The 24,561-nt window shown below is 43.8% G+C and overlaps 1 protein-coding gene across 1 annotated transcript in view; it reads right to left on the reverse strand.

Moving 5' to 3' along the window:
• FBXO10 (F-box protein 10) overlaps nucleotides 1-24,561 on the reverse strand; it is a 286,312-nt gene that overhangs the window by 68,523 nt on the left and 193,228 nt on the right. Inside the window, exon 8 of the mRNA XM_029603080.1 lies at nucleotides 20,467-20,619. Within this exon, the coding sequence (XP_029458940.1) occupies nucleotides 20,467-20,619 (153 nt within the window). The remainder of the gene's footprint in view (nucleotides 1-20,466; nucleotides 20,620-24,561) is intronic.

Consider the following 24,561-nt stretch of genomic DNA (forward strand, 5'->3'; position numbering starts at 1 on the left):
TATTTCCTCAGCCAAAGGAGCTGACGTTCGCTCTCCATCTGGTTCGAAAGCAGCTCTCCCCTCCGGTGCAAACTGCAGGGGGGACGCAAAGAACAGCTTGATCCATAGCTGTTGCTGGTCCAGTAACGGGGAAGAGGTCAAATTTTCCCTTAATCTTGCTTTCCTTTTGGTATGTGGCATTTTTTAATAAAGATAGAAAAACTTCCTGAGGAAATCATGGAGAGAGCTTCCAAGCGTGCCCCTTAGTCGGTGGCCATCTTGGACTCCCTCGGCATGTAGTTTCTATGTAGGGATCTATAGCAGCCTGGCTTGTTCTTTTTCCTAATTGGAGGTGTATTGGTATTTTGGGGTCTGGTGTTATATTTGCAGTTTAGCCTTTTCATATGTAGGGTTTTACTGTTTGAATGCTAGCAGTAAGAGCTGTTTTGATATAGGAGGTTTACTATATTGTAATTATAATTTAGTTTACTATGGCATTCTCAGAGCCAAGCCCACACCCAGCACACATTACTATAGGTCTAATATCAAACAGGTTCTTTTGTTTCAAGGTTTTCTGGTTGGCACCATAGCAGTGCATGTAAATGCAAGTTGTTGTGGTATTTTTACCTCAGAAGACTGTATTTTGAATGTCCTTTTTCATGTAAAATCTATTATAAATGTATAATTTTTAATTGGTATGGAGAGGGCTGGGGTGGGGAGATGGCAGTACAAGGCTGTAATACCCTTGCACTGGTCCTGGTGTGCACTCTGCTAAAAATGAAATAAATTTTAACCTTGATATTCTACCATCAAACACATGGTTTATTAGAGCAGTTCAACAGACCCCTTTAAGGCAAGTCAAGAAAATGTATCCACAAGGAGACACTGTACTGGGACAAATTACTTACCAGCACTAAAGATTCACAAAGTCCCTGAATCTTCCACAGGGTTCTTCCCTTTTGAATTCCTAGAAGGAACTCAATCCCAGGGAATACTGGATCTAGTAAGGAAGATGTGGGAGGAGCAGACACAGAGTGGTATTTATGGATTCCTACCCATGCTAAAATTGCAAGAGGCTTTAGAGGGAGGGTCACGGAGGATGATTTTTTGGACTGTGACATGGTTGATACTGCCTAGAATGTGGGAATGGGTTGGGCTCATGTCGACAGCAGGCAGACATGCCACTGGTGGGAACCGAAGGAAGCGCCACCTATACCAGCCTCTTCACCTGCATGGGACAGCTAGGTTGATACTATCAAGCTACAACTCTCTAGAAACCAAGTGGATTAGCACTGGCAGGTTGATGGTTGCTGAGTACTTTCCAACAGAGCCATGGGGATCTAGGAGGCCACAAGTTTGGGTAACAGCTTCACTAGTTTTTGTAGCTAGGGCTGGGTGTTGGATTAAGTAGGTTATCTGTACGGTCATTGTAATAATGTCCTAGCTGAAATGTAGGTAACTCACATAGCTGGGTCTGTCTGGCAGGCTATTAGGGGAATCCAGGAGGCTAGATGTTTGGGGCAGCTAGCAGCTGGGTCTGTCTGGCACTTCTGTAAGTACAGAAGTCCTAGTGGAAACACAGGTCCTCATGTGATCAGATCTGCGTGTGTGGCAGGCTATGCAGGAAACCTAGGAGGCTGGATGTTTGAGCATGGCCACACCAGTATTGGTAGCTATATAGCTCATTATAAAGATTTGTGGTTAAATATGGAAAGGAGTGGAGTTAGGTATGAACTAAGGGGGGAATCTGTATGGTCATGTGCCCAAGATAATATTGAAGCTGTTACATTTTAAACATTAATGGATCATCCCCTCTCGTTCAGGGTATTCTCAGTTCTTTGATGCACAGTGTACTAATAGGCAGAGTAGTGGCAGGCCAGAAGGTCAGAGGTACGGTGAGCACGTGTTTCGTCTCCTCGCTTACTCTTTCCCCATGGCCTGTGCTTCCTTTGTAATCAGGAAGCACAGGAGGGTTAGGAGAAGCAGCCGCAGAGATTAGGAGGTGTGCTTACTGTGTCTGACTGCCAAGGAGGAGGGAAGGCAGAGACACGGTAATGTTTGATATGACTATTAACAAGGTGATGTCCTGTATTCTGAGGATGCATCGATGGCCACTTTAGACAAGAGGGAGAACACAGGGAAGTAGCAAGGTCTGTAGCACAGTAATCAAGCAGCAGAGCTTTGAAGTAGCTGAAGAAGATGCAATGAGGAATCAGGGAGCTGTAAGAGGACTGCATCAAAGATCAAAAAGGACAAACTTGCTGATTAAATTGATAGCAGAAAGAGGAACAAATAGAGATGTGGGAGCGAAGGGAGGGAGAAGGCTTGAAAGTAATGCTAAGAATCTTAACCCTGGCAACTCAGCAGTCAGCATCTCTCCTGCTCCAGGACCACAGCTGCATGTAGTGCTTCTCACCCTCAGCTTGGAAACACCAGAGGTAACTGCAGTCTCCTGCAGAAAAAATAGGGGATTTTTTTTTTGTGTGTGTGTGTGTGAACTAGGGAACAGCTTTCTCCTCCATTCCGCCTCAGCTCAAGCCCTGATGACAGCCCCCTCTTAATACTGCAGCTGCGGGGGGTGGGGAGGAGCAATTCTTAAGAGAGAGATTTTCAGCCCATGGGCCCATGACATTGCATGCAATCCCAACCTCATCCTCCTTCCCCATCCTGCCAATAAAATACTTTATTTACCCCAATTACTACAGGGCTAGAATAAAAGGGCAAATACCATATGTCCCCACCCCACCTTTAATCCATCCCAGTTAGCATAGAAATCTTCACTAAACTTACATAATTTTTCAAACTTACCATATGTAGTTTGAATCTATCCCCTGTCTCTACCTGCACGTGGTTTTCTTTTCTTTTAAAACTTAATTTTCTGGTCTGTCTCTTATTTCTTTATCATGGTAGAATGGGTGCCTGGATGCGTGAGTGGCAGCTTTGTGTGAGTGGCAGCTTTGTGTGTGTGTGTGTGTGTGTGTGTGTGTGTGTGTTAGAATGGGTGCATGAGTGGCAGCTGTGTGTGTGTGTGTGTGTGTGGTAGAATGAGTGCCTGGATGCGTGAGTGGCAGCTTTGTGTGAGTGGCAGCTTTGTGTGTGTGTGGTAGAATGGGAGCAAGAGCATTTGTGTGTGATTAAGAGCTTGTATGTAAGTGAGAGAGCATGTGTGTGATTGAGAGAGACCATGGTCGGCGGTGATGTGTTTCCGTGAGATAGAGACTGACTGGTCAGGGAGGTGACTGGTGTGTGCGTGAGACAGAGACTGGTCAGGGAGGTGACTAGTGTGGGTGTATATGTGAGACAGAGACTGGTCAGGGAGGTGACTAGTGTGTGTGTGTATGTGAGACAGAGACTGGTCAGGAAGGTGACCTGTGTGTGTGTGTGAGACAGAGACTGGTCAGGGAGGTGACTGGTGTGTGTATGTTTGTGAGAGAGACAGAGACTGGTCAGGGAGGTGACTGGTGTATGTGTGAGAGACAGCGACTGGTCAGAGAGGTGACTGGTGTGTGTGTGTGTGTGTGTGTGTGTGTGTGAGAGAGAGAGACTGGTCAGGGAGGTAACTGGTGTGAGTGAGAGAGATAGAGGCTGGTCAGGAATGTGACTGGTGTGTGTTTGTGTATGTGAGACAGAGACTGGTCAGCAAGGTGACTGGTGTCTTTGTGTGAGAGACAGACTGGTCAGTGAGGTGACTGGTATCTGTGTGAGAGACAGAGACTGGTCAGCGAGGTGACTGATGTGTGTGTGCATGAGACAAACTGGTCAGGGAGGTGACTGGTGTGTGTGAGACAGAGATTGGTGAAGGAGGTGACTGGTGTGTACGTGTGAGAGACAGAGACTGATTAGGTAGGTTACTAGTCTGTGGGAGACAGAGACTGTGTATGAGTGACTGGTTGTAGGCCCTAAGAAAGAGGACCTTGAGGACAGAGCTTTAGCAGCCACTGCTGCTTCTGGTGAGTGCTATTGGCCTGCAAGGGAAAGGAGTAGGAGAGTTGCTGGAGAGGGTAAGTAAAGGTGGCTTTTAAAGTTTATTTTTCTTGATTGACTGCCATTTTAATTATTGGGTATTGTGTGATGTGTTTGCAGTTTTGAAATATTTTATTGATATTTGGACAATTTTTAATCATTTTTAATAATTTTTAATTGATGGAGTTATTCTGTTCATCAGCTGTTTTGTAATATTTATTAGTATAGTTTTACAATTATTTCTGTGTGGGGATCTATAGCAGCTTGGCTTGTTCTGTTTTCCTAATAGGAGCTGTATTAGTGTTTAGGGCCTGGTTAAATATTTGTAGTGTTGCCTTTTCATAGGTAGGGTTGTTACTGTTTGAGTGTGTTCCATAATACAGGTTTAACTTTGTGCGGGTTAGTTTGTGTGCATTATTTCAGATCCTCGGACTATGTTAGGTGCCATATTTCTCTTTCCATTTCTCCAGGTTTTGCTACTAACCCGGAGATTACAGAAGCCACATGGCTGTGATTTTTCCACAATTTCACAGCGCAACTGAGCCATGAGGGAGACCAGCCAAAGTTGATGAGACTTGGGGTGAATGCCTTTCAGCCCCACTGCTTCTGCACTGTCGAGTATGTCAATATTTTGGGCCCAATTGCTGCTTAGTGCTTACCATGCTGGCTTACCAGGTTCCATCATCTCTGCCACTGGTGACCACGCTGAGTAAGGGGGAAGGGGCAAGAGAGTGAATGAAGGGATCAGAGGGAAGGGAAGGAGTGAGAGGGTGGGGGAAGGGGAGGGGGTGAGAGTAAGAGGATGGAAGGGCAAAGTGAGTGAGGAGGTCAGAGGGAGAGGAGGGCAAGTGAGTGTGGGCAATAGAGTGATTGAGGAGACTGAAGGGTCTGTGGGTTGTTTATGGGGGGGGGGGTGAGTGAAGTGATTAAAGGTGTGGGATGTGAGTGAGATGGTCAGAGTGGGAAGGCAGTCTGTGAATGAGGTGATTGAGAGTGGTGGGGAAAGATTGAATGAGGGAAGGGAATGGGATTGGAGGGTGTAGGGTGGGAGAGGAGTGAATGAGACTGTGCAGTGCTGCTCCCATCCTTCCTCCTCTGAGGAGGGAAAGAACAGGATGCACTTTTAAATTCCAGGCCTCCTCCCCCCATCCCGTCTGAGAAAAGAAAGCGGTGCATGCCAGTCTGCCCTCTACCCACCCCAAGGCAGAGGACAGCCAGCTGATTCCAGCTCAAAGAGGAGGCCTATGCTTTACTGGTCAAAGAGAGAGAGAAAGGAGGAGGAGGAGAGTTGCTGGAGAGGACAATTTTCCAAGAAGGGGGAATTACCGACCATTGGCAGATTGGGGGCTCCTGAGGACCACTCAGGATTGGGGGTGAAACTGGAGGCTCTATGACCACTGGAAGTGAATAAAGACCACTGAGACTCACTGGAGAGGGGGAGGGACTTTGTATGGAGAACCAGGATCACCATGGCAGAGATGAGGAGGAGAGTAGAGAGGGCCCCATTCTCTCTAACCTCTCTGGTCCTCCATCCACAGCTTCCACAAGTTGCTCTTCACCCACCAGTGCTGGTGGGTGAAGAAAGATTAAGAGTTAAGAACTGGAGGGTGCTGGATGATCACTGGGATAAGGAAGAAGAGCGACACAAAATGTTTGCATATGTGTGTGTGAGAGTGTGTATGTTTAGGAGACAGACAGTTCACACCTGGCCCACCACTCTGCCTCCTCTCCCCACCCTCTGCTCCATAATTCCACTTCCTTTAGTCTACAAATTAAATTCTGCACATATCTCCTTCAAAAAACTATAGTGATTATTATATCTAGAATCTTTATAGCCATGTCACCCTGTTCCCCCATGCAGCAAGTGAGCACTGGTTTTTAGATATGTATGCCCATTTTTTTCAGAACTATTAAACCTTTCAAGCCCCTGAGCATATCCCCAACATTTCCCATCCCTCCCAATTCACTTTCACAAAACATACAAAGCATCAACAATACCCTTCTCATTCCCAAACCCCAACACTCCCCTCCCCTCCCTTTATTTCCTTTTTAATCAAAATGCAGTTTAGAGCATCCTAAATGAAAATAAAAATAAAGAAACCTGTCCATGTTCAACCAAAAATCCAGGATAAAGTATCTCTAGCAGCTGCTCACTGGGGAAACCTGTGCCGAAGCATCCCTGAAAGTGAAAGGGGGGACTGAAGCAAACCATCCCTGCTGACTATTGAGAAGGGAGAAGACCGGGTGTGGCCAGGTGATCGGAGAGAGGAAGTCCTGGCTCAGGTGCGGAGAGTGACACAGAGTCATAGGCAAGGAAGGGTGAGAACCAGCCCAGACAGCCAGCAAGCACCAGGGCCAGAAGCAGCCTCCTTCCTGCACAGCCTGCCCGCTCTGCCAGCAGCAAGCCCAGGAAGCAAGCCTCTCCCCTGCCCACATTCTCCAGCTCTCCAGCCGGAACCTGCTTCAGAGGTAAACGGAGGTATCGCCTGAAGTTAGAATCAGGGGTAAGTAAGTTAGCGATAAGTATTAATATATTAAGCAAGCTAAGGTTTATGACATGTGTGAAATTACCCATGTTACAGAACTTTCTCTAGGGAAAACTGGTGCATATAGTGGCCAGGATGTTAGAGATATGAATTGTTGTTATTTTCTAAATGCTAAATCCTGCCAAATCTGATAAATAAGTCTATTTCTGAGGAGAATACATGTTGTCTTTTCCCTGATTTAGGATCGCAAGTAAGGTGGGAGGGCAGCTGGCAATGTCTTGCAGCAGACAGATCCCTGCACCCCTAAACCTGCTTACACTCCCAAATGCTTTATGACATTGTTCCAATTGCTTAATGGTCATTAATAAATCTGATTTTTCTTTCATGATATTCTTTCTGGCTGCCACTGCTTTAGAAATGAACTTGCCACAGACAACACACTTAAACAATCCCAGGTGGTCTGAATCATCACATCACCTGAATCATTAAACCGAAAATATTTTTTAATATAGTTCCGTATTTCCTCACAAAGTCTTTTATCAGTCACAACGAATCGTTCAACCTCCGGTATTTTTGTCCCCTTTCAATCTTCAGTAGCTGAAAATTTCCAAAGACTGGGGCATGGTCCAACCAGGAAATCGGGCCTATATCAACCAAAGTACACCCTTGAACCCAGAATTTATCTCCAAGCAACATATCAATCCTAGTGTAAGAGTTGTGTACTCTAGAATAGATGGTATATCCTTCACCATGGGATTCAATATCCGCCAAATATCCTGTAGTCTTCATGATTCTTGGAAGAACTTTAAGCTTGTTCTCTGTGACTTCAGACCATCCTGGGGTACAGGATAATTATCAATATTAGTGTTTGAAGAGAGATTAAAGTCCCCTCCCACAAACACGTATCCTTGTATGAAATCGCTCAGATCATGTTCAAGTCTCACAAAATGTCCCCTTGAGCAACAGTGGGAGCATAAAAATGTATTAAAGTGACTACAACAGTATTCAGCTTAGCCTGTAATGCTATCCTTCCTACAATCCGAGACTTCAACTAATACATGCCGCAGAGATCACCTTGTTCTCCAATGCATATTTAAGCCCCTGAAGAAGAAGGATAAAGAACTTTGAAACACCAGCGGTGTCGGGCAAGATAGAGCGAGCTCAGTATGCTCCATAAACTTGGGCTACCCAGAAATTAGCAGAGCGAGTTAAAGACGCTCAATGGACTGCAGCAACTTTGCTACATTAATGAGATAAGTACAAACATTTAATTTGACGGGAAATATGGATATAATTGGAGATTTTTGAAAAAAAGAAAAAAAATGTTTCTAAAAAAATTGTGAAGTTCTGCTTGAAAGAAACGGCAGCACATAAGCGGCAGTGTCAATCACGGTTCAAAGAACGGTTACCCTGTGATTGAATTTTGAATGGGCAGCCAGAGATTTCTCGGCACAAAGGTTATAAACGCTAAATTAGCGAAAGTGTACATTAGCCCATCTATGAGGGTAAACCAATGAACTGTGTTTTATATGTGACTTTCTTTTTGGGATATTAACATTTAAAGTGGCTTTTATACCTGATCGTGCACCCTCTGAACCCTAGACTGTTGATGATAACACTCCTTGTAATATGGTAAATCGTCAGAAGACAGTGGATTTAAAAGAATTTTCTTTCACCGGGGCTGCGGCTCATTTGAAGGAGGCCGATCCTGGCAAGGCAGGCGGATCCGTGCTCGAAAAGGAAATGCCTGACATGGGAGCCGAGGTGGATAGCAGCTCGGCGGGACTGACTAGAGTAGAATTCTTGGCCTGGTTTACCAATTTAAAAAATGATATTGCAGCTGTCAAAAAGAAAATTCATGACGCTGTGGGAGAACTGCGGTGCAATGTTGATGATTTGGGCCAGAGGGTGTCAGATCTTGAACTCATGATAGAGGACCACTCTGAAGCTGTGATGCAGCAATCTAAAAATACACAGCAGCTAAAGCAACTATAGGAGATTAGCGATAAACTGGAAGATCTAGAAAATAGATCTCACAGGAACATCATAAGGATCCGAGGTGTCCTTGAGGAATAAGGATCCATTGACTATTGTATGCTTGTTCAGGATATCTGTAAGGCTATTTTTAACTTTGACTCCTTTGATCCACTTGCAGTGGAAGTTAAGATTGATCAGGCAGATTAAATTTAATGTGGAAAAGTGCAAATTGATGCACATAGGGGAAAATAATCCCAACTATAGGTACACAGTGCTGGGTTCCATATTAGGAGCTACCAACCAGGAAAAGGATCTTGAATCCTTGCTGACAATACATTGAAATACTGAGTGTGTGGCAGCAGTCAAAAAAACAAACAGAATGTTAGGAATGATTTGAAAAGCGGACCTCATCCCACTGGGGGCCAAAGAGAGGAGAAAGATGCAGTGGCCACCAATGGATCCCATCCTGCTGGCAGCCGAAGAAGAGGCCCAGGCCCTATGTGTATATGTATATGTATATGTGTGTGTGGGAGGGGGGGAGGGGGAGACTGCCTGCATGGGTGTAATGATGAATGCCTGTGTGGGTGGGTGACTGCATCTGTGTGTGTGTGTGTGTGTGTGTGGAGGGGTGACAGCCTGTGTGGGTGGATGCCTGTGGGTAGCTGGGTGAGTGTGACTGGGTGACAAGCTGTGTGTGGGGATGGGTATGTGTGACTGCCTCTGTGTGTGTGGATGACAACTTGGATGGGTGGGTGAGAGGAGAAGATGAGATCTGTGTATGTGTGGGTGAGAGGCTATGTGGTTGGGTGTGAGAGGCTGTATGTATGTGTGTGTGTGGGGGGGGGGTGTCGAGGGTGACAGTTTGACTGGGTGATTGCTTTTGTGTTGTGGGGGTGGTAAGAGCCTGGGTGGGAGTGTGTATATATGACTATGTGGAAGTGGGTGGGTAACTGCCTGTGTGTGTGTGTGTTTGGCTGGTGAGTGACTGCCTGTGTGGGTGTATGGGTGAGAGCTCATGTATGTGTGTGTGTGTGTCAGTTTGTGTGTGGAGAAGAGCCTGTGTATGGAAGTGGGTGTGAGTGAGAGGATAAAGTTTGTACAACTCTTCATCCCTCAATCCATAACACTCAGAGTGGCTGGAAATCGCAACATCCCAGGTATGAAGAGACGGAGATTTTTTAAAATCCTTACTAGTTTCATTATTGGATGTTATTTGATATGTCTGCTATTTTGAAATATTATATTGGTAATTTGGGAAGTTTTATAAATTTTTTATTGAGTTTTTAATTATTGGATGTTCTATTCATCTGTTTTTAAATATTTATTCTTTTTATTAGTCTGATTTTACTTTTATGATTGATGTTTTATATTTATTTTGTTGATCGTTGGTCTATTATTTTGCCTTTGGTAAGGGTCTGTCTGTGTTCTGAATGTGTGATCGAGGTCAGGGATTCTGCTAGTTTAAAGTTTTAGGGGTCTATAGCAGTCTGTCTTGTTCTGTTATCAATAGGAGGTGTATTGGTCGTCTAGGACCTAATGTAATATTAGCAATGCTGCTCTTTCCTGGGTAGGGTTGTTGCTGTTGATTCTTGGGAGTTGTTGTTGGGTTGAAATGGAAGATTTGTCTCTTGGGGTAAACTGTATTCTTGGCAAGCTGTGATAGCTTTTATTGGAGCTTTGTAAGTATTATCCATAAATACTGTATGTGAGTTACTGAGACAATATAGGACCCATCTTTAGATGTGAATGTCTCTGATCTGATATCTGAAGAAGGGAATTATGTAATTTTAAAAGCTTTTGTATAATATTTTTAGGTACATGTATTTATTTTACAGGTATTTTAGGCAGCCTGGTTTGTTTTGTTTTCTAAATAGGAGGTCTATTGGTATTTTAGAGCATGATGTAATATTTGCAGTGTTCTCTTTTCGTAGGTAAGATTGTAGTTTGAGTGTTGGCATTTAGTGCTGTTTTTGGTATGGGAGATTTACCATATTGTAATTGTTTATTCATGGCTTTCTGAGGGCCAGGCCCATGCCCATTATATGTTACAACAGGCCTAATGCCAAATGGGTTCCGTGTGTCTTTTGAATCTAGGAGAGAGGGGGTTCAGGGAGTGAGACTGCTGTAGGCTGGCGGGGGGGGGGGGGGGGGGGGGGGGGGGGGGGGGGGGGGGCATGTGTGGAAGGGGAGAGGATACAGAAAGAACGAGACTGAATCCCCTGCTATAAATGTCACTGCACACCGCTGCTCTCTATCAATCCATGGAACAAGCACACACTCAGTTCGGTACGCAGTTCTGATTGCCCTATCTCAAAATAGACATAGCGGAACCTGAAAAGGTACAAAGAAGGGCAACAAAAATGAAAAGGGGGAAGAAAAGGCTACACAGGTTTGGGCTCTTCAGCTTGGAAAAGAGAAGGCTGAGAGGGGACACGATAGCAGTGGGGTGGAACAGGTAAATAAAGGATGGTTATTTACCCTTTCCAATACTAAACCAAGGGGACACTCCATGACCAGCAGACTTAAAACAAATTGTAGAAAGTATTTTTTTCATTCAACACACAATCAAGATGTGGAATCTGTTGCCAGAGGATGTGATCAAGGTGACCAGCACAGCAGGGATTAAAAGAGGTTTGGAAAAGATCCTGCAGGAACAGTCCATAAAACATTCCTGGGAGTCAGTACCAAGAAACAGATGTACTTTTTGGAATCTGTCAGATACTTGTGACCCGGACTGGCCACTCTCAGGCACAGGATTTCATGGACCTTGGTCTGCTCCTGCATGGCATTTGTTCTGTTCTAATGAAAGCTGCATCCACAGGTGAGATTACTGCAATATTAGGATTAGAAATGAAAAATATTAGAGGGTGTGTCCAATTTCTCCATGATGAGAGCAAAAAGAGAAAGAATATGAAGAAAGGCCCTGCAAGGGTAATTTCAATTACTGAAATGTATGTCCTTAAAAAATGTGAATGTTTGAACTGTGCCCTGAACATTTTCTCATACCAGCCTTTGTTCATTAGATACAATTTTTACTCATGAGTTTCAACTATTAGCAATAATATAAGGAGAAGCAAGATAAACATCTTCAAGCAAAAAGAAATTTTAAAAAGTCAAAGCTGCTGTATAATGTGCAAGGACACCTATCCTGGGTCATTTTACAGTTTTACAGTTAATCGTCTACTCTTGATGATTTGAACAGATGATGGAAATGGAAAATTCCTTGACTACATCTTGTACACACAGAGAGGTCCATATTTAGTAAGCTGGTGAGCGGACAAGTTATCCAGTTAAAGTTGGTCACATAACTTGTCCCGGATATTCAGCAAGATAAATGGCCTCCTGAAGATACTTCCCTAAAGTTATCTGGCTACATTCGTAAACAGTTATTTTTGAATATAACTGGTTAAGTTTAAAGTTATCAGGCCTTGTGTGTCTGGATAGCTTTCCATTTAACCAGGTATCACAAAACGATATTGGTTGTACTGTTAAATTAAAAAAAAAAAGTGCATTTTGGACTTGTGGCCTGATTCCTGATCTCCTCCCCAATATGGCGTAGAGGGCCTTGCCGAGCTGCACAACCCTTAGCCCCCAAACCCCTCTAATGTTAATAGAGTCAATCTGCAGGTCAGCGCTCCCCCCCCCCCATGAATAAGAGGGGTGGGACTGGGGAGGAGACCCGTCTGAGAGTGAATCTATTTATTAATATCAAAGGGGTTTGGGGGGTGGGGGGTGCACGGCCCAGCAGAATCATATTGGGGAGGTGTAAGAAATTGGGCCACAGGCCAGAAAGGCACTTTTTAAAAATTTAACAGTGCTACTTAACCGGGTATTTTTTTAAATATCTAGTTAAGTGGCTAGTTATTTGCCACACAAGGCTGGATAACTTTAGACCTGCTCTGAATCAGGTCTAAGGTTATCCAGCTAACTTAGGGGGTCATTTACTAAGCATTTTTTCCATAGACACAGAATGGAAAAAAACATTTAGTAAATATATGGCTTAGCTGGTTGCAAAATGAAAATTGGCTTAAGTTAGTCAAATAACTTAGGCGCTCCCCCTCAGAATAGTTCCAGAATATCGTTTTTATCCAGTTAAATTATAGCCAGATAATGACTTATCCAGGTATAATTCAGTTGGATAAGTGGCCCAATATTCAAAAACTTGCATTTTAGATGCATAATTTGTGAGTTATCCGGCTAAATGGCTTTGAATATGGACCTCAGACAAGTAAATTAGGATATGTTGAACACGTTCTAATACTGGAGACAAATATACTTATTTAGTACATATTGAAATGCTGTGCATGCATATTGGTATGAAAATTCCAATGAAGAAACAAATGCACTAATATCTGACGGGACTAGCAATGGTCCAAGTTAAAATGTGACATGTGGATGGTTACTACTATAGTTTTTTCCCTTGTATCCAACAATGATCCAAATCTAGAAATCACAGCAAAACAGGGTGAGGAAAACAGATTTCAAGCATCAGAAGAGAGATGAGGTCTCAGGGATGGAGACAGGAGAGGGAGAGAGGGAGGATCAGGAATAGGGAGAAGGTGAGGGTTACCAGGGAGAAAGAGAGAGTGTGAGAAGGAAAGAAGACCAAGGATGAGGGGAACAGAGCATGAGAAGACTGGGGATGAAGAGGATGGGAGATGGAGAATATTGAGGAAAAGGGGGAGGGGCAGGGGAAATCAGGGATCTGAGACAGGGAAGAAAAGGGGAAGGAGGGAGAGAGAGAGAGAGAGAGAGAGAGAGAGAGGTTTCTGGGACTGAGTAAGGAGAGAAAGAAGGGATGAAAGTGGGTTCCAGGATCTGGGGGTTAGGTCAAGGAGAAGAGGATGTGAATTGCATTGATAGGGATGGGGGAAGGGGGTGACCCTCCCATGCTTCAGTCTTATTCACTTTCTGTCCCCTTTGTAATCTCCCATCCAATCTGGCATACACACATAACTGGAACCCATCCCTTCTCTCTGACACCCACTGACACTGCCTCATTCGCCTGTTCCTTTCTCTCTCACTCTGCGGCCAATGCAATAAGGTGCGCATTAAAACAGGCACTTGTGAATGAGAGCCTGCTTTCCTTATGCACCTTCAGCCACTTCTCCTGGGCACCCAATGTAGTATTAAAATGAGCTGCAATGTGAAAAAGGACATGCTAGGAAGAAACTGTGCGTCCCTAGCACAAATGCATCAGGAGCTCAGGAGACGTGACTGTGCATCCACAACTGTAGTGGGTGCCCACAATCACAATGAGCGCTAATATGAGCGACCATTTCTTCAGACCTGCTTAGATCCAGACAGCACCAGTGGCAGACCTAACCATCCCCAAGGTCTGGCCCGATGGGCCAAGCGGTCTGGATCGGACCCAGGGGTCCTCTACCTGAAGTGGTGCATTCAGAAGGACCATGTCTTAAAACAAAGCTTGCCAGACCCCAAATCCCCCCTCAGCCGATTGAACCATTCAGTCACTTTTCACTTTCTGAAAGGGGATTGTTCTTTCCCTGACACTTAATATTAATTTTTTCACTCCTTCACTTACTACCAAGGTGGGATTTGGAGTCTGGCAAGTGCTGTGTTAAGACATGGACCTTCTGAATGCACCATTTCAGGACCCCTGGGTCAGACCTGGACTGCTTGGCCCATCGGGCCAGACCTTGGGGGGAGAGCTTTGGTCAGATTAGCCATGAGTAGGCGTTAAATTTCTCGTGGTAACAGGAGACACACTAGGCAGCCTCTTGCTTAGCGCACCTCTTTGCATTGCAGGGTAATAACTAATTAGGCTATTACCCTGCAATTTGCATACACCTGCGCTAAGCCTGCAGCGGGTTTTTCAGTGCAGGTTTTTCACGCTAAAGCCCTTTTTACATACCAGGGCTACATTAGCGCTGAAAAGCTCATGCTAAAACGCGAGTAATTTTAGTGCTCCTTATTGCATCAGCCTCACAGACATGTTCCCCAGCTGATTCTTTCTCTTCACCCCTCAGTAATCCACACACAGCCACTACTAACCTCTCCAAAATGATCCTCCTTTGCTCTGTCTGCTCCAGATTTACCTCCTGTTCCCTGCAGGCTACCTGGGAGGGAGGAAACAAGGGGCTGCTTTCTGTTGACTGAGGCTGAGCACAGCTGGAAAGCAGGAAATCTTCAGCCAGCCTGCTGCTGCCCCCCCAGAGTTTTGCCACCCTGGGCAGAGGCCTAGTGTGCCTACTGACAAATCCTGAAGATGGGAGAGCAGATCATTTCTGACATTCTTCTGAGCCTGACTGCAAGACTCACAAGGGCAGGGCTGGATATAGGCACAGGCAACATAGGGATGTGTCTTGGGCTCCAAATTTGAAGGTGCCCAAAAAAAACCTGGACTCCATCTCTTGCTGTCTGATTTCTGGGATCATAAACTACTAACCACCGAGGGTACACCCTGATGTGTGGTTATGTGCGCTGTGTAGTTCGGGGAAGGCGGCGCTTTCAAGAATGAGCAAGAAAGAAAAATAAGTGTGTTTGAAAGTCCTTGAAATCACGAAGTGGCGACAACAAAAACCTCTCCGAGGTCCCTGAAGCAGACAAGTGATCGTCGAAACACGGCCGATGTCAGGCAGGCAGCTGTGACCCATGAGAAAGAAAATAGAAGAGGCAGGAATCCTTCCATAATACAAAGAATGATAAGTATTAACAATAAGAAGCGCAGAGCTCTAAAAGGGTCGAGCTGACCACCAGGGAGAGTGAAAATCAAGGACTAGACATATAGGGGTAGATTTTAAAAGAAGCGCGATCAGCCTACTTTTGCTTGCGCATCAGACTCAAGCAAAAGTACGCTGGATTTTAGTAGATACGCGCGGAGCCGCGCGTATCCACTAAAATCCTGGATCGGCGCGCGCAAGGCTATCGATTTTGTATAGCCTGCGCGCGCCGAGCCGCGCTGCCTCCCCCCGTTCCCTCCAAGGCCGCTCCGAAATCGGAGCGGCCTCGGAGGGAACTTTCCTTTGCCCTCCCCTCACCTTACCCTCCCTTCCCCTACCTAACCCACCCACCCGGCCCTGTCTACACCCCCCCCTTACCTTTGTCGGGGGATTTACGCCTCCCGGAGGGAGACGTAAATCCCCGCGCGCCAGCGGGCCTGCTGCGCGCCGGGCCGCGACCTGGGGGCGGGTACGGAGGGCGCGGCCACGCCCCCGGGCCGTAGCCACGCCCCCGTACCCGCCCCCAAAACGCTGCCGACACGCCCCCGGAACGCCACGACGACCGGGCCCGCCCCCCGACACGCCCCCCTCCGAGAACCCCGGGACTTACGCGAGTCCCGGGGCTCTGCGCGCGCCGGGAGGCCTATGTAAAATAGGCTTCCCGGCGCGCAGGGCCCTGCTCGCGTAAATCCGCCCGGTTTTGGGCGGATTTACGCGAGCAGGGCTCTGAAAATCCGCCCCATAGTAACTATGCAATAAAAGAAAAAAGAAAAATTTAAAAAATATACAAAAAATTGTTTTGAGAATAAAGACAGTGACTGTACAAAGAGATGATTACAGAGTGGTCATCTCGGATATAGCCCACATCAGGGTGTCCCCTTGATGGTTAGTAGTTTATGATCTTTCAAAGAAAGGGGGAACTGAGGTTCTGTTGCTGATAGTTAATAGTCTGATTTCTGGGGGCAAAATCTCCCACCCTGGTCCTCTGCCTATGGGCACCCTGGTCTTAAATCCAGTCCTGCACAAGGAAGATGTGCTTAAATAAGTTTCAGGATGGGTGAAACAGCTTCTTCTTATACCATCAAAGGCAGCATCAAGCAGGCACTGAAAACATCCACTTTATTTCCTGACTTTACTGGAACTAAGATCAGAAACAAACATATTGACGATATGCTTTAAGCAAGAGATAAATTGCTTGACAAACAAGAAAATGCCAGGCCCCAGTAACATGGTAAAGAATGAAACGTCTTTCATATCCTCAGTTATGAAGGAAGACATCAAGGGCAGAGCACATGAAGAAACTGTTAGCAAGCATCTTCCATGCAGAAAAAAAGAAAAGGTGGCAGGGCATTATTTATTTATTTATTAAGCTCTTATATACCGTCGTTCAGACTGGCCATCACAACGGTTTCCACACATAAAATATAAGTGACACATAAATAACAAAAGTTAAATAATGAGCAGTTATTCCTAAAAATATGGCCAATTAAACAAATAAAATACAATAAAATACAATCATATTAAAACAATTTAAAATACGCTAAAATACTTAATATGTAAGTGCTATTAAGTCTCTCAGTCTCAGTTGTTGGAAACTGACTGCCTCACGCTATATTAATAAATACTTAAAATAGTATTAAAATAGCTCAGTCAGTCCCTCCAAATGCAATTCCAATTCCAGATATCAATTTCCAGATATAAATTTCAAGTTGTCTTCAAAGTTCTCATTATCCAGGTCTTTGGCTTACCCAAAAAAAAGTTGTCTCCATTTTTAAATGGCAGGAGCTGACCAGGAAAAAAAAATCCCTCATCAATATAGCTCCTAAACTATTCAAACATAACAAAATACCTTAAAACGAGGACTCCATCCTATCCGACAATTGTTCTCAGTCCACATTTAGGGGGACAATTTTCAAACTGACCGCACTGGGTACATTTTGTCCTCAGCCTTTGCTTCAATTTTCAAAGGAAAAATATGAATGTACTTTCACTTTCAAAATTGACTCAGGGAATTTCCACCTGATTTTTCTACAGATACTTTCCCAATCAAATCTACATGCAGAGACCCCGTTCCCTCCCTCCCCTGATGTAATATCCCTGAAGGAACACTTCACGACGATGCAGGGAAAGCTACATGGGTTGTGGGACTTATGAGGGCAATTTTACCCACTTACAGGCTGGGCATTTTTCAGACAGCTGATTTATATAGGTAAAATGTTTTTTTACTCATGGAAATCTCTTGGAAAATTGCCCTCTTAGTTATGTCATTAAAGCTTACAGAATTTGCGCTAAGAAAACTTATGCAGGGCTGTGAGGATTACAATAGATTACAAGAAATAAAGACAGTAATAAATATGAACGCTCCCCATTTAGCTGTCCTGGAGCTTGTCTGCGAGTGCATTTTGGCAGTATGGTGAAATACCAAAGGAAGAGCTGCACTTTGGCACAGACTTACTCCATATCTGGACCAATGAACAGTTTGTTTTGCACAGTCCTAGGAGATTGTCCCTCCCAGCATGGCTTTGTAATTTCATAGTCAAGCTTGGTGGACTGGCCACTGACACGCCCACAAATAAAGAGGAGGAATAATCCACCCTGTTCCTAACTGACACACAAATCAAAGTGGCCAGATCCTGATGCTCCAGGAACAGGCACAATTGATGAAGTGAATGTAAGTGTGAAAAAAAGAGTACCTACTTATCACCAAGATCTGGTCCGACATTTTCTGGCAATGTCATCTTTTGCTCATTCTATTCTGACTTAAGGAAGGGAGTAATAACTCCCGAAAGCTAGTCAATAAACATATTAAGTTAGTCTTGTAAAAAGGTATCACCTTATTTTTTTTGGTTTGTTATTAATTAATTAATTAATTTATTTATTTATTTATTGCTTTTCTATACCGATGTTCGTTTGCACATCACATCGGTTTACATGGAACTACATAGGAACAAAAGATTGGCCTTTATTTCTGTGCATACAAGTAGACCAGCATGGCAACCACAATATTGTTTTTAACAATAATGAGATACATAGTTCCTTCACACCGCCCGACCCCCTTTCCAGAAGTGCACCAACCTCTGAAAATTGTTAGCCAAGCTTGTAGGTTCTGGGATTTTCTTTGTTAGATGTTATATGTAGAGACTCTTTTGAGATCTCCACTAGAAATGGAACCTAGAACAGGACCTGTAGAGAGGTAGGAGCATACCACTTTTCTACAGCACCCCTGTGAGGCTGCTACAGCACTGGGCTCCTCCTGCTCAACAGCAGGTGGCATTAGAGACCTATGTGGTTTTTTTTGTTTGGACACTGAAGAAAAGGCAGTGTGGTATTTTATGTTAGGAGTTAAAAGAATAGGATCTACTTTTTTTCTCTTTGTTTCCCTGTTCTGGTTTGGCTGCACTGCATACTCCTGGCTATACAGAATAGGAAGTAAGATAGTACCTGTCAACCACAAGCTGGCTAGTAAATGTATCTCAGATTTTGGGATTGTTTAAGAATTTTTGGATGTTTATTCTTAAGATTTTTCCTAGTTCTACTAGTCTGGATCAGGGAGGAAAATTTGTTCTAGGAAGGCTAGGAATAGAGAAAGCCACTTCTTCCTTCTCACAACTCATGGTTGGAATATTGTACTTAGCCTTTTTGTGAAGTTTTTTGCCTTTTAATCCAGGAGGAAGTTTTTGTCTACTCTTCTTGCCCAAGAGTGGGAAAGAAGAAAAAACGTTTTTTCTCCTCCTGCTTTTCTAATTTTGGGACTTTCAGCCAGAAAGTTCCAATTACCATCTGAGAAGAAATTAGGAGCAGTTTAAAGTGGTAGTCAGTGGGGGTCCAGAGCGGCCCCTAGCTCTGGGCCCATCGATATTTTTTCAAAATGCTGTTGATCTGACCTTGTCCCTGTCATGTCTCCAAAGACCCCTGGGGTAGTTTCTGAGTAACTGAAAGGGGGGGTTGTTTTATGGGCACATTGGCCCTTTAATTTTCCCATGGGATCATCGGGGCCCCACGTTAGCATCCTGAAGCTCCCTCGGGAAAATAACGGGTCTAAAGTTTTTCTGTGTCAGACACGTTATTTTATTACCATAGGCTTGCCTATGATTAAGCTGCTTTGCATGCATTAGGAATTTTTATGCCTGCAAATTAGCTTATTTCCATAGGGGGGGAAACCTTCAAGTCTATCGTGCAATAGTGCTGCAATATGGCAAAATCACACGATAAATAGCATTCAACGGGCATTAAATGCTGTTTAACTCACAATATTGCTATATTGCAGCTTAGTAAATCTAGGCCTTATTTAGGAGACCCAATTCCACCTGGGAACCTTGTTTCCATACCCTGGAAGGGAAGGTGTCTCAGAATCTGCAACACCAAAGGACACTTCCACGGACATAGTCACATCTAGCACTGATGTTGTAACATGGATATAACAGTAAAAACATGTATATGGTGCCAACTTATCACTATTAAAGATGTCACAAAGTAAAGTATTTTGTTTAAACACCCATCCTGAGCATCTAATCTGATTCTTTGACAGCTACATCCATCAGATCTGCACACTAAGATGACACCCACAGTAAAGGTTTCGCCCGAAGGCTGCGTCGGAAGGGACAAATTAAATTTTTGAAACTGAAACATAGAAAGGCATATAGTTTAAAAGTTATGCCGATAAAACATATCTTATATGCAGAGTAACATTCAAGAAGCTGACAAGGTATATAAGGTATGTTTTATCGACATAACTTTGAAACTATGTACCAGTCTTTTTCGGTCCTGTCACTATTAACATTGACATTTGTGCCTTTCTCTGTTTCAGTTTCAAAAATGTAATTAGTCCCTCCCGACGCAGCCTTTGGGCGAAAGACGGGGTTGGTGTTGGAGGACCCTAATGAGAACTGTTATGGTTTGACAAATCAGCAATGGAGTTGCCGCTTTGAATTAAAGAAAATGTGTTTTCTATACACAAGTATTAAGTTTGGACCTTCTCAATTCTTTTTGCATCTTCTTTGGCATCTTAAAATACCTGCCAGCCTAATAAAGGATCCAACTAATTTGCTGGCTTTCTTTAAACAAATTGCATTTACCTGAATGGAAACCTCGTCATGTTTTCTCTTTTTTTATTCCAATGTAACAGAGTACACTAGCTGTTTTCTACCTTAGGGATTTCTAAGTTCCATATACTGGTTGAACCAATGCTACAGAGTGCAAGAGAGTTGAGCTGTGGTAATTAGGCTACAGGCTACGAGTCCTGAAGCACACCTGTTATGTAAATTAGCTGAGCATAGTAACTGCTACAGATTACAGTCTTACCATACAAATTATATCACAAGAAATGAGTATAAAAACACGAAAACATGTTACAAGTTGTCTTTTTTTTTTATTTTTACCATAAATAGTGTTTCCTTCAATAAGTCCTTTCCCTCGTTCTCCAACAACCACTCCATCCGAGTACCCACAGCAAATGAGATTACTCCTCAGGACGGGGTCACCTCCTCGACGGATATCGGCACCGCCCCCACTGATTTCACGGATGACGTTCTCTGAAAGCAGGGGAACAGAGGAAACCATTTTACAATAACTGAATGACTCAATCCGTCCAGCCTTAGCACAGTGATTGCTCTTATTCCTCTAGTGACTGAAAACCTGCCCAATAAGTATTAATGGGTTTAGTATTGGGACTTAGTGTCAGGGAAAAACAGACACCGTGTTAATAAGAACATAAGAACATGCCATACTGGGTCAGACCAAGGGTCCATCAAGCCCAGCATCCTGTTTTCAACAGTGGCCAATCCAGGCCATAAGAACCTGGCAAGTACCCAAAAACTAAGTCTATTTCATGTTACCGTTGCTAGTAATAGCAGTGGCTATTTTCTAAGTCAACTTAATTAATAGCAGGTAATGGGCTTCTCCTCCAAGAACTTATCCAATCCTTTTTTAAACCCGGCTACACTAACTGCACTAACACATGAATTGTAAGGTAAGAAACATCCATTTCCTTCACCTGATGCTAAATTTGAGAATAAAGGCTGTTTTCTGTAGTACATTTCACTAAATCAGTATTTTTATTGGTCAGAATAAAAAAAGATATTAATGCTGTTTTCTACTTAGTGTCTGTTCTTGCTTTCCTGCTGAGTGTTAAGCTGGGAGTTGAGAAATGGTTAGTGCTCTGTATTGATACATGGGAGACTTCACTCCCAACAGAGATTTCTAAATTGCTGGAATCAGGCATCCAATAATCACTGGGACAGAAAAGAACCACATTCTAATCTTGACATTACCCCATGGAGCAAGAGGCAAATGCAAAATGCATGCTGGGATTTGGGAATTCTTCCCTCTTCATAAATGTGTGAGCAACTTGCCCGCTTTTAATGGTACATAAGAGATTTATCCATTATGCTGAATATAGCTATTAGAAATGTAACTAGGGGTGCTGGGAGTGCTGCAGCACACACTGTGGGTGTAGATTTCCATTATACACAGGTCCCAGACTGCTTTCCACATCCGTTCTATAACAATTGGTTTCAACTTTGCTGATGCTGGTGCTTCATTTGCTCTGTTAGAGGCGATGCAATACAGTGCGCTCGGCCGAGCGCACTGTTAACCTGCAGTCGGACATGGGTAGATTAGGCACTAATCAATCCCCTAATGCAATAAGGGGATTAGCGCATGTTCAACGCGGAGTGAATCTAATAGCGCTCATCACATGCAAATGCACGTGAATGAGGCTATTAGGCATTCACATCCCGCTGCAAAAATAAAAATGTGTGCCTCGGACGCACGTTTAAACTGTCATCTATTAAAGCCTGCCTGAGCAGGCATAAATAGTTGAGCGCATAAAAAAAAAAGTACAGAAAAGCAGAAAAAAACTGCTTTTTCTGTACTGCCTCCTACTTAATATCATTGTGATATTAAGTAGGATGAAAAATAAAAGAAAACAAAAAAAGTAAAAAAAAAAATAGACAGTCAGACCCATCACGAAAACTGACGCTGAGTTTATCAGCATCGGTTTTCTACTGGCGGACAGCCGAGTCATGGAAACCAACGCCGATAAACCTGGCGTCAATTTTCATGACTGCCGCCGGCGGTAAGGAAAACCAATGCCAGGTCTATCGGCGCTGGTTTTCGTGACGGCCGTCCGCCGGTAAAGAAAACCAACGCTGATACACTCGGCATCGGTTTTCCTTACCAGCAGACGGCCGTCACGAAAATTGACGCTGGCTGTCCGCCGGTGAGGAAAACGACGCCGATAAACTCAGCATCAGTTTTTGTGACTGGTGAACTGCAGTCACGAAAACCAATTGGGTTCGCATTAGCAAGGAGGCGCTAGGGTCGCATGTGCGACCCCCTAATTTAGATATTGCATGGTGCCCCCCTGAGCAGGTGCTGACTGTTCAGCGCCTGCTTTCTACGCGACTTTATTGCATCGGCCCCTTAGTTTGCTACTGACTATATTCTTTCTGGTTGCTAGCTGGATCACAGAGCACAGGCCACCTGCACTTCCACTGCCTCTAGGGCAATAACTGGAGCCTGAACAAAGGAGAACCAGCTCTTGATGAAGCCGCATCCTGCTCTCCTCGCTGAAAGGTGGTGGAATGGATTACAAATTGGCTGACTAACAGATGTCAGTGAGTAGTGGTAAAGGAACCTACTCTGAAGAAAGAAGAATGATGATTACCTCAAGGACCGGTTCTGTTCAATATCTTTGTGAGTGATATTGTGGAGGGATTAGAAGGGAAAGTTTTTTTTACTGATGACATTAAGATCTGCAACAGAGTGGAGAGAAGGAGAAGTGATCTAGAAAAAACTGAAGAAGTGTTCAAAGGTTTGGCATTTGGGGTTTAATGCCAAGAAGTGCAGAGTCATGCATTTGGGTCTAGCAATCTGAAGCAGTTGTATGTGTTGGGAGGCAAAAATCTGATGGAAACCTTGGTGTAATGGTGTCTGGTGATCTGAAGGCGGCGAAGCAATGATCTCAAGGCGGTGGCTAAGGCCAGAGAGATGCTGAGCGGCATGGAGAGAGGCATAAGCAGTAGGAATAAAGAGGTGATAATGCAGCTGTACAGGTCTTTAGTGAGACCTCAGTTCTGGAGACCCCATCTCAAATAGGATAAGGACAGAATGGAAGTGGTCAAAAGAAAGGCAACCAAAATGGTGTGGGGTCTGAAGGATCTAAATATGTATAGCTTGCAGAAGAGGAGAGACAAGGGAGATATGATACAGACTTTGAAATACCTGAAAGAAATTAACAATGCACAAAAAATCAAATCTTTTGCAATGAAAAGGAAATTATAAAACTAAGGGTCACGATATGAAACTCCAAGGGAGAAGACTCAGGGACAATGTCAGGAAATATTTCTTCATGGAAAGGGTGATGGATGCAAGGAATGTCTTCCTGGAAGAGCTGGTGAAGACAGGGACGATAATGAATTAAAAAGGGCGTGGGTCAAACACAGAAGATACCTAATGGTAGAGAATGGAAATGAAGAAATGGGGTAATTTCTGTTACACCTAAAGTTTACATTTCTGACTGGGGGTAACCTGCATGGTCTACTCTTAATAAAAGGCTTGGGGTAACCTGCACGGAGCAGCAGCTACTTACCCCTAAAAAAAAAAAAAAAAGCCTGGCTGGGTATAGATGGACATGTTTTGTTCTTGATCTGTCTTCATTTACTATGTCACTATGTAAAGCTGCTGCAGTACTTGGTCCATATAAGACAAAGGCTACAAGAAAGAAGAGGGTCATGGCTTTCACTTTCTGGCTTACCAATGAAAGTCAGAGAAGAAAAAAGTGAAAACGACTTGCAGAAGAGGGTGAATGACAAAAAAATCTATTTTGTCATTGAGAGTAAAGAATAAACCTGGTAACAGTCCAAGCTATCTCCAGCATGAGCATGCAATGCTTACAGCGTTCACACAGGCTGTTTGAACAACTTGACGACAAAACTATGTATTTCTTCTTAATAATCTTCAGTGCATCTGACAGGTGCTATACTGAGAGCCCAACCCTGCTTTCTTATGACCTCTCTACAGCCTGCTGGAAAGGGCCAACCTGTTTGCTAGAAAACAAAGGTGGCTTCAAGGATTACTGGGTGCATGAAATCTTGCCTCTGAATTTTATAGTTAAAATCATCAAATTGTTAGACAGATCACAATTCTCTCTTTTAACTACAGGGAACATGTTCACTTTTTTTTTATACATATACTTCACAGCATGTTTCCTTTCAGGTTTCTTTCAATCACCTGGAATGCAACTACAATTACAGCAACTGTACAATTAACAAGCTCAGCATGTGCTTTCATCTTATGGCTTTAAGTGGCTTCTTGTAGAAGCAGAAACCTTACTGTGGAGAAGAAAAAGCAGTGACATATTGGTCTCTCTTCATCCCACACATAAAGCAGCAGTTCTTGGCTGATCCTTGAATGATGCAACGATTTCCTTCCACAAGACAAGGAAAGTGTATTGTTACGATCCCGGTCACTAG

Source organism: Rhinatrema bivittatum, chromosome 1, assembly GCF_901001135.1.
Source record: "Rhinatrema bivittatum chromosome 1, aRhiBiv1.1, whole genome shotgun sequence".
NCBI classification, from domain to species: Eukaryota; Metazoa; Chordata; class Amphibia; order Gymnophiona; family Rhinatrematidae; genus Rhinatrema; species Rhinatrema bivittatum.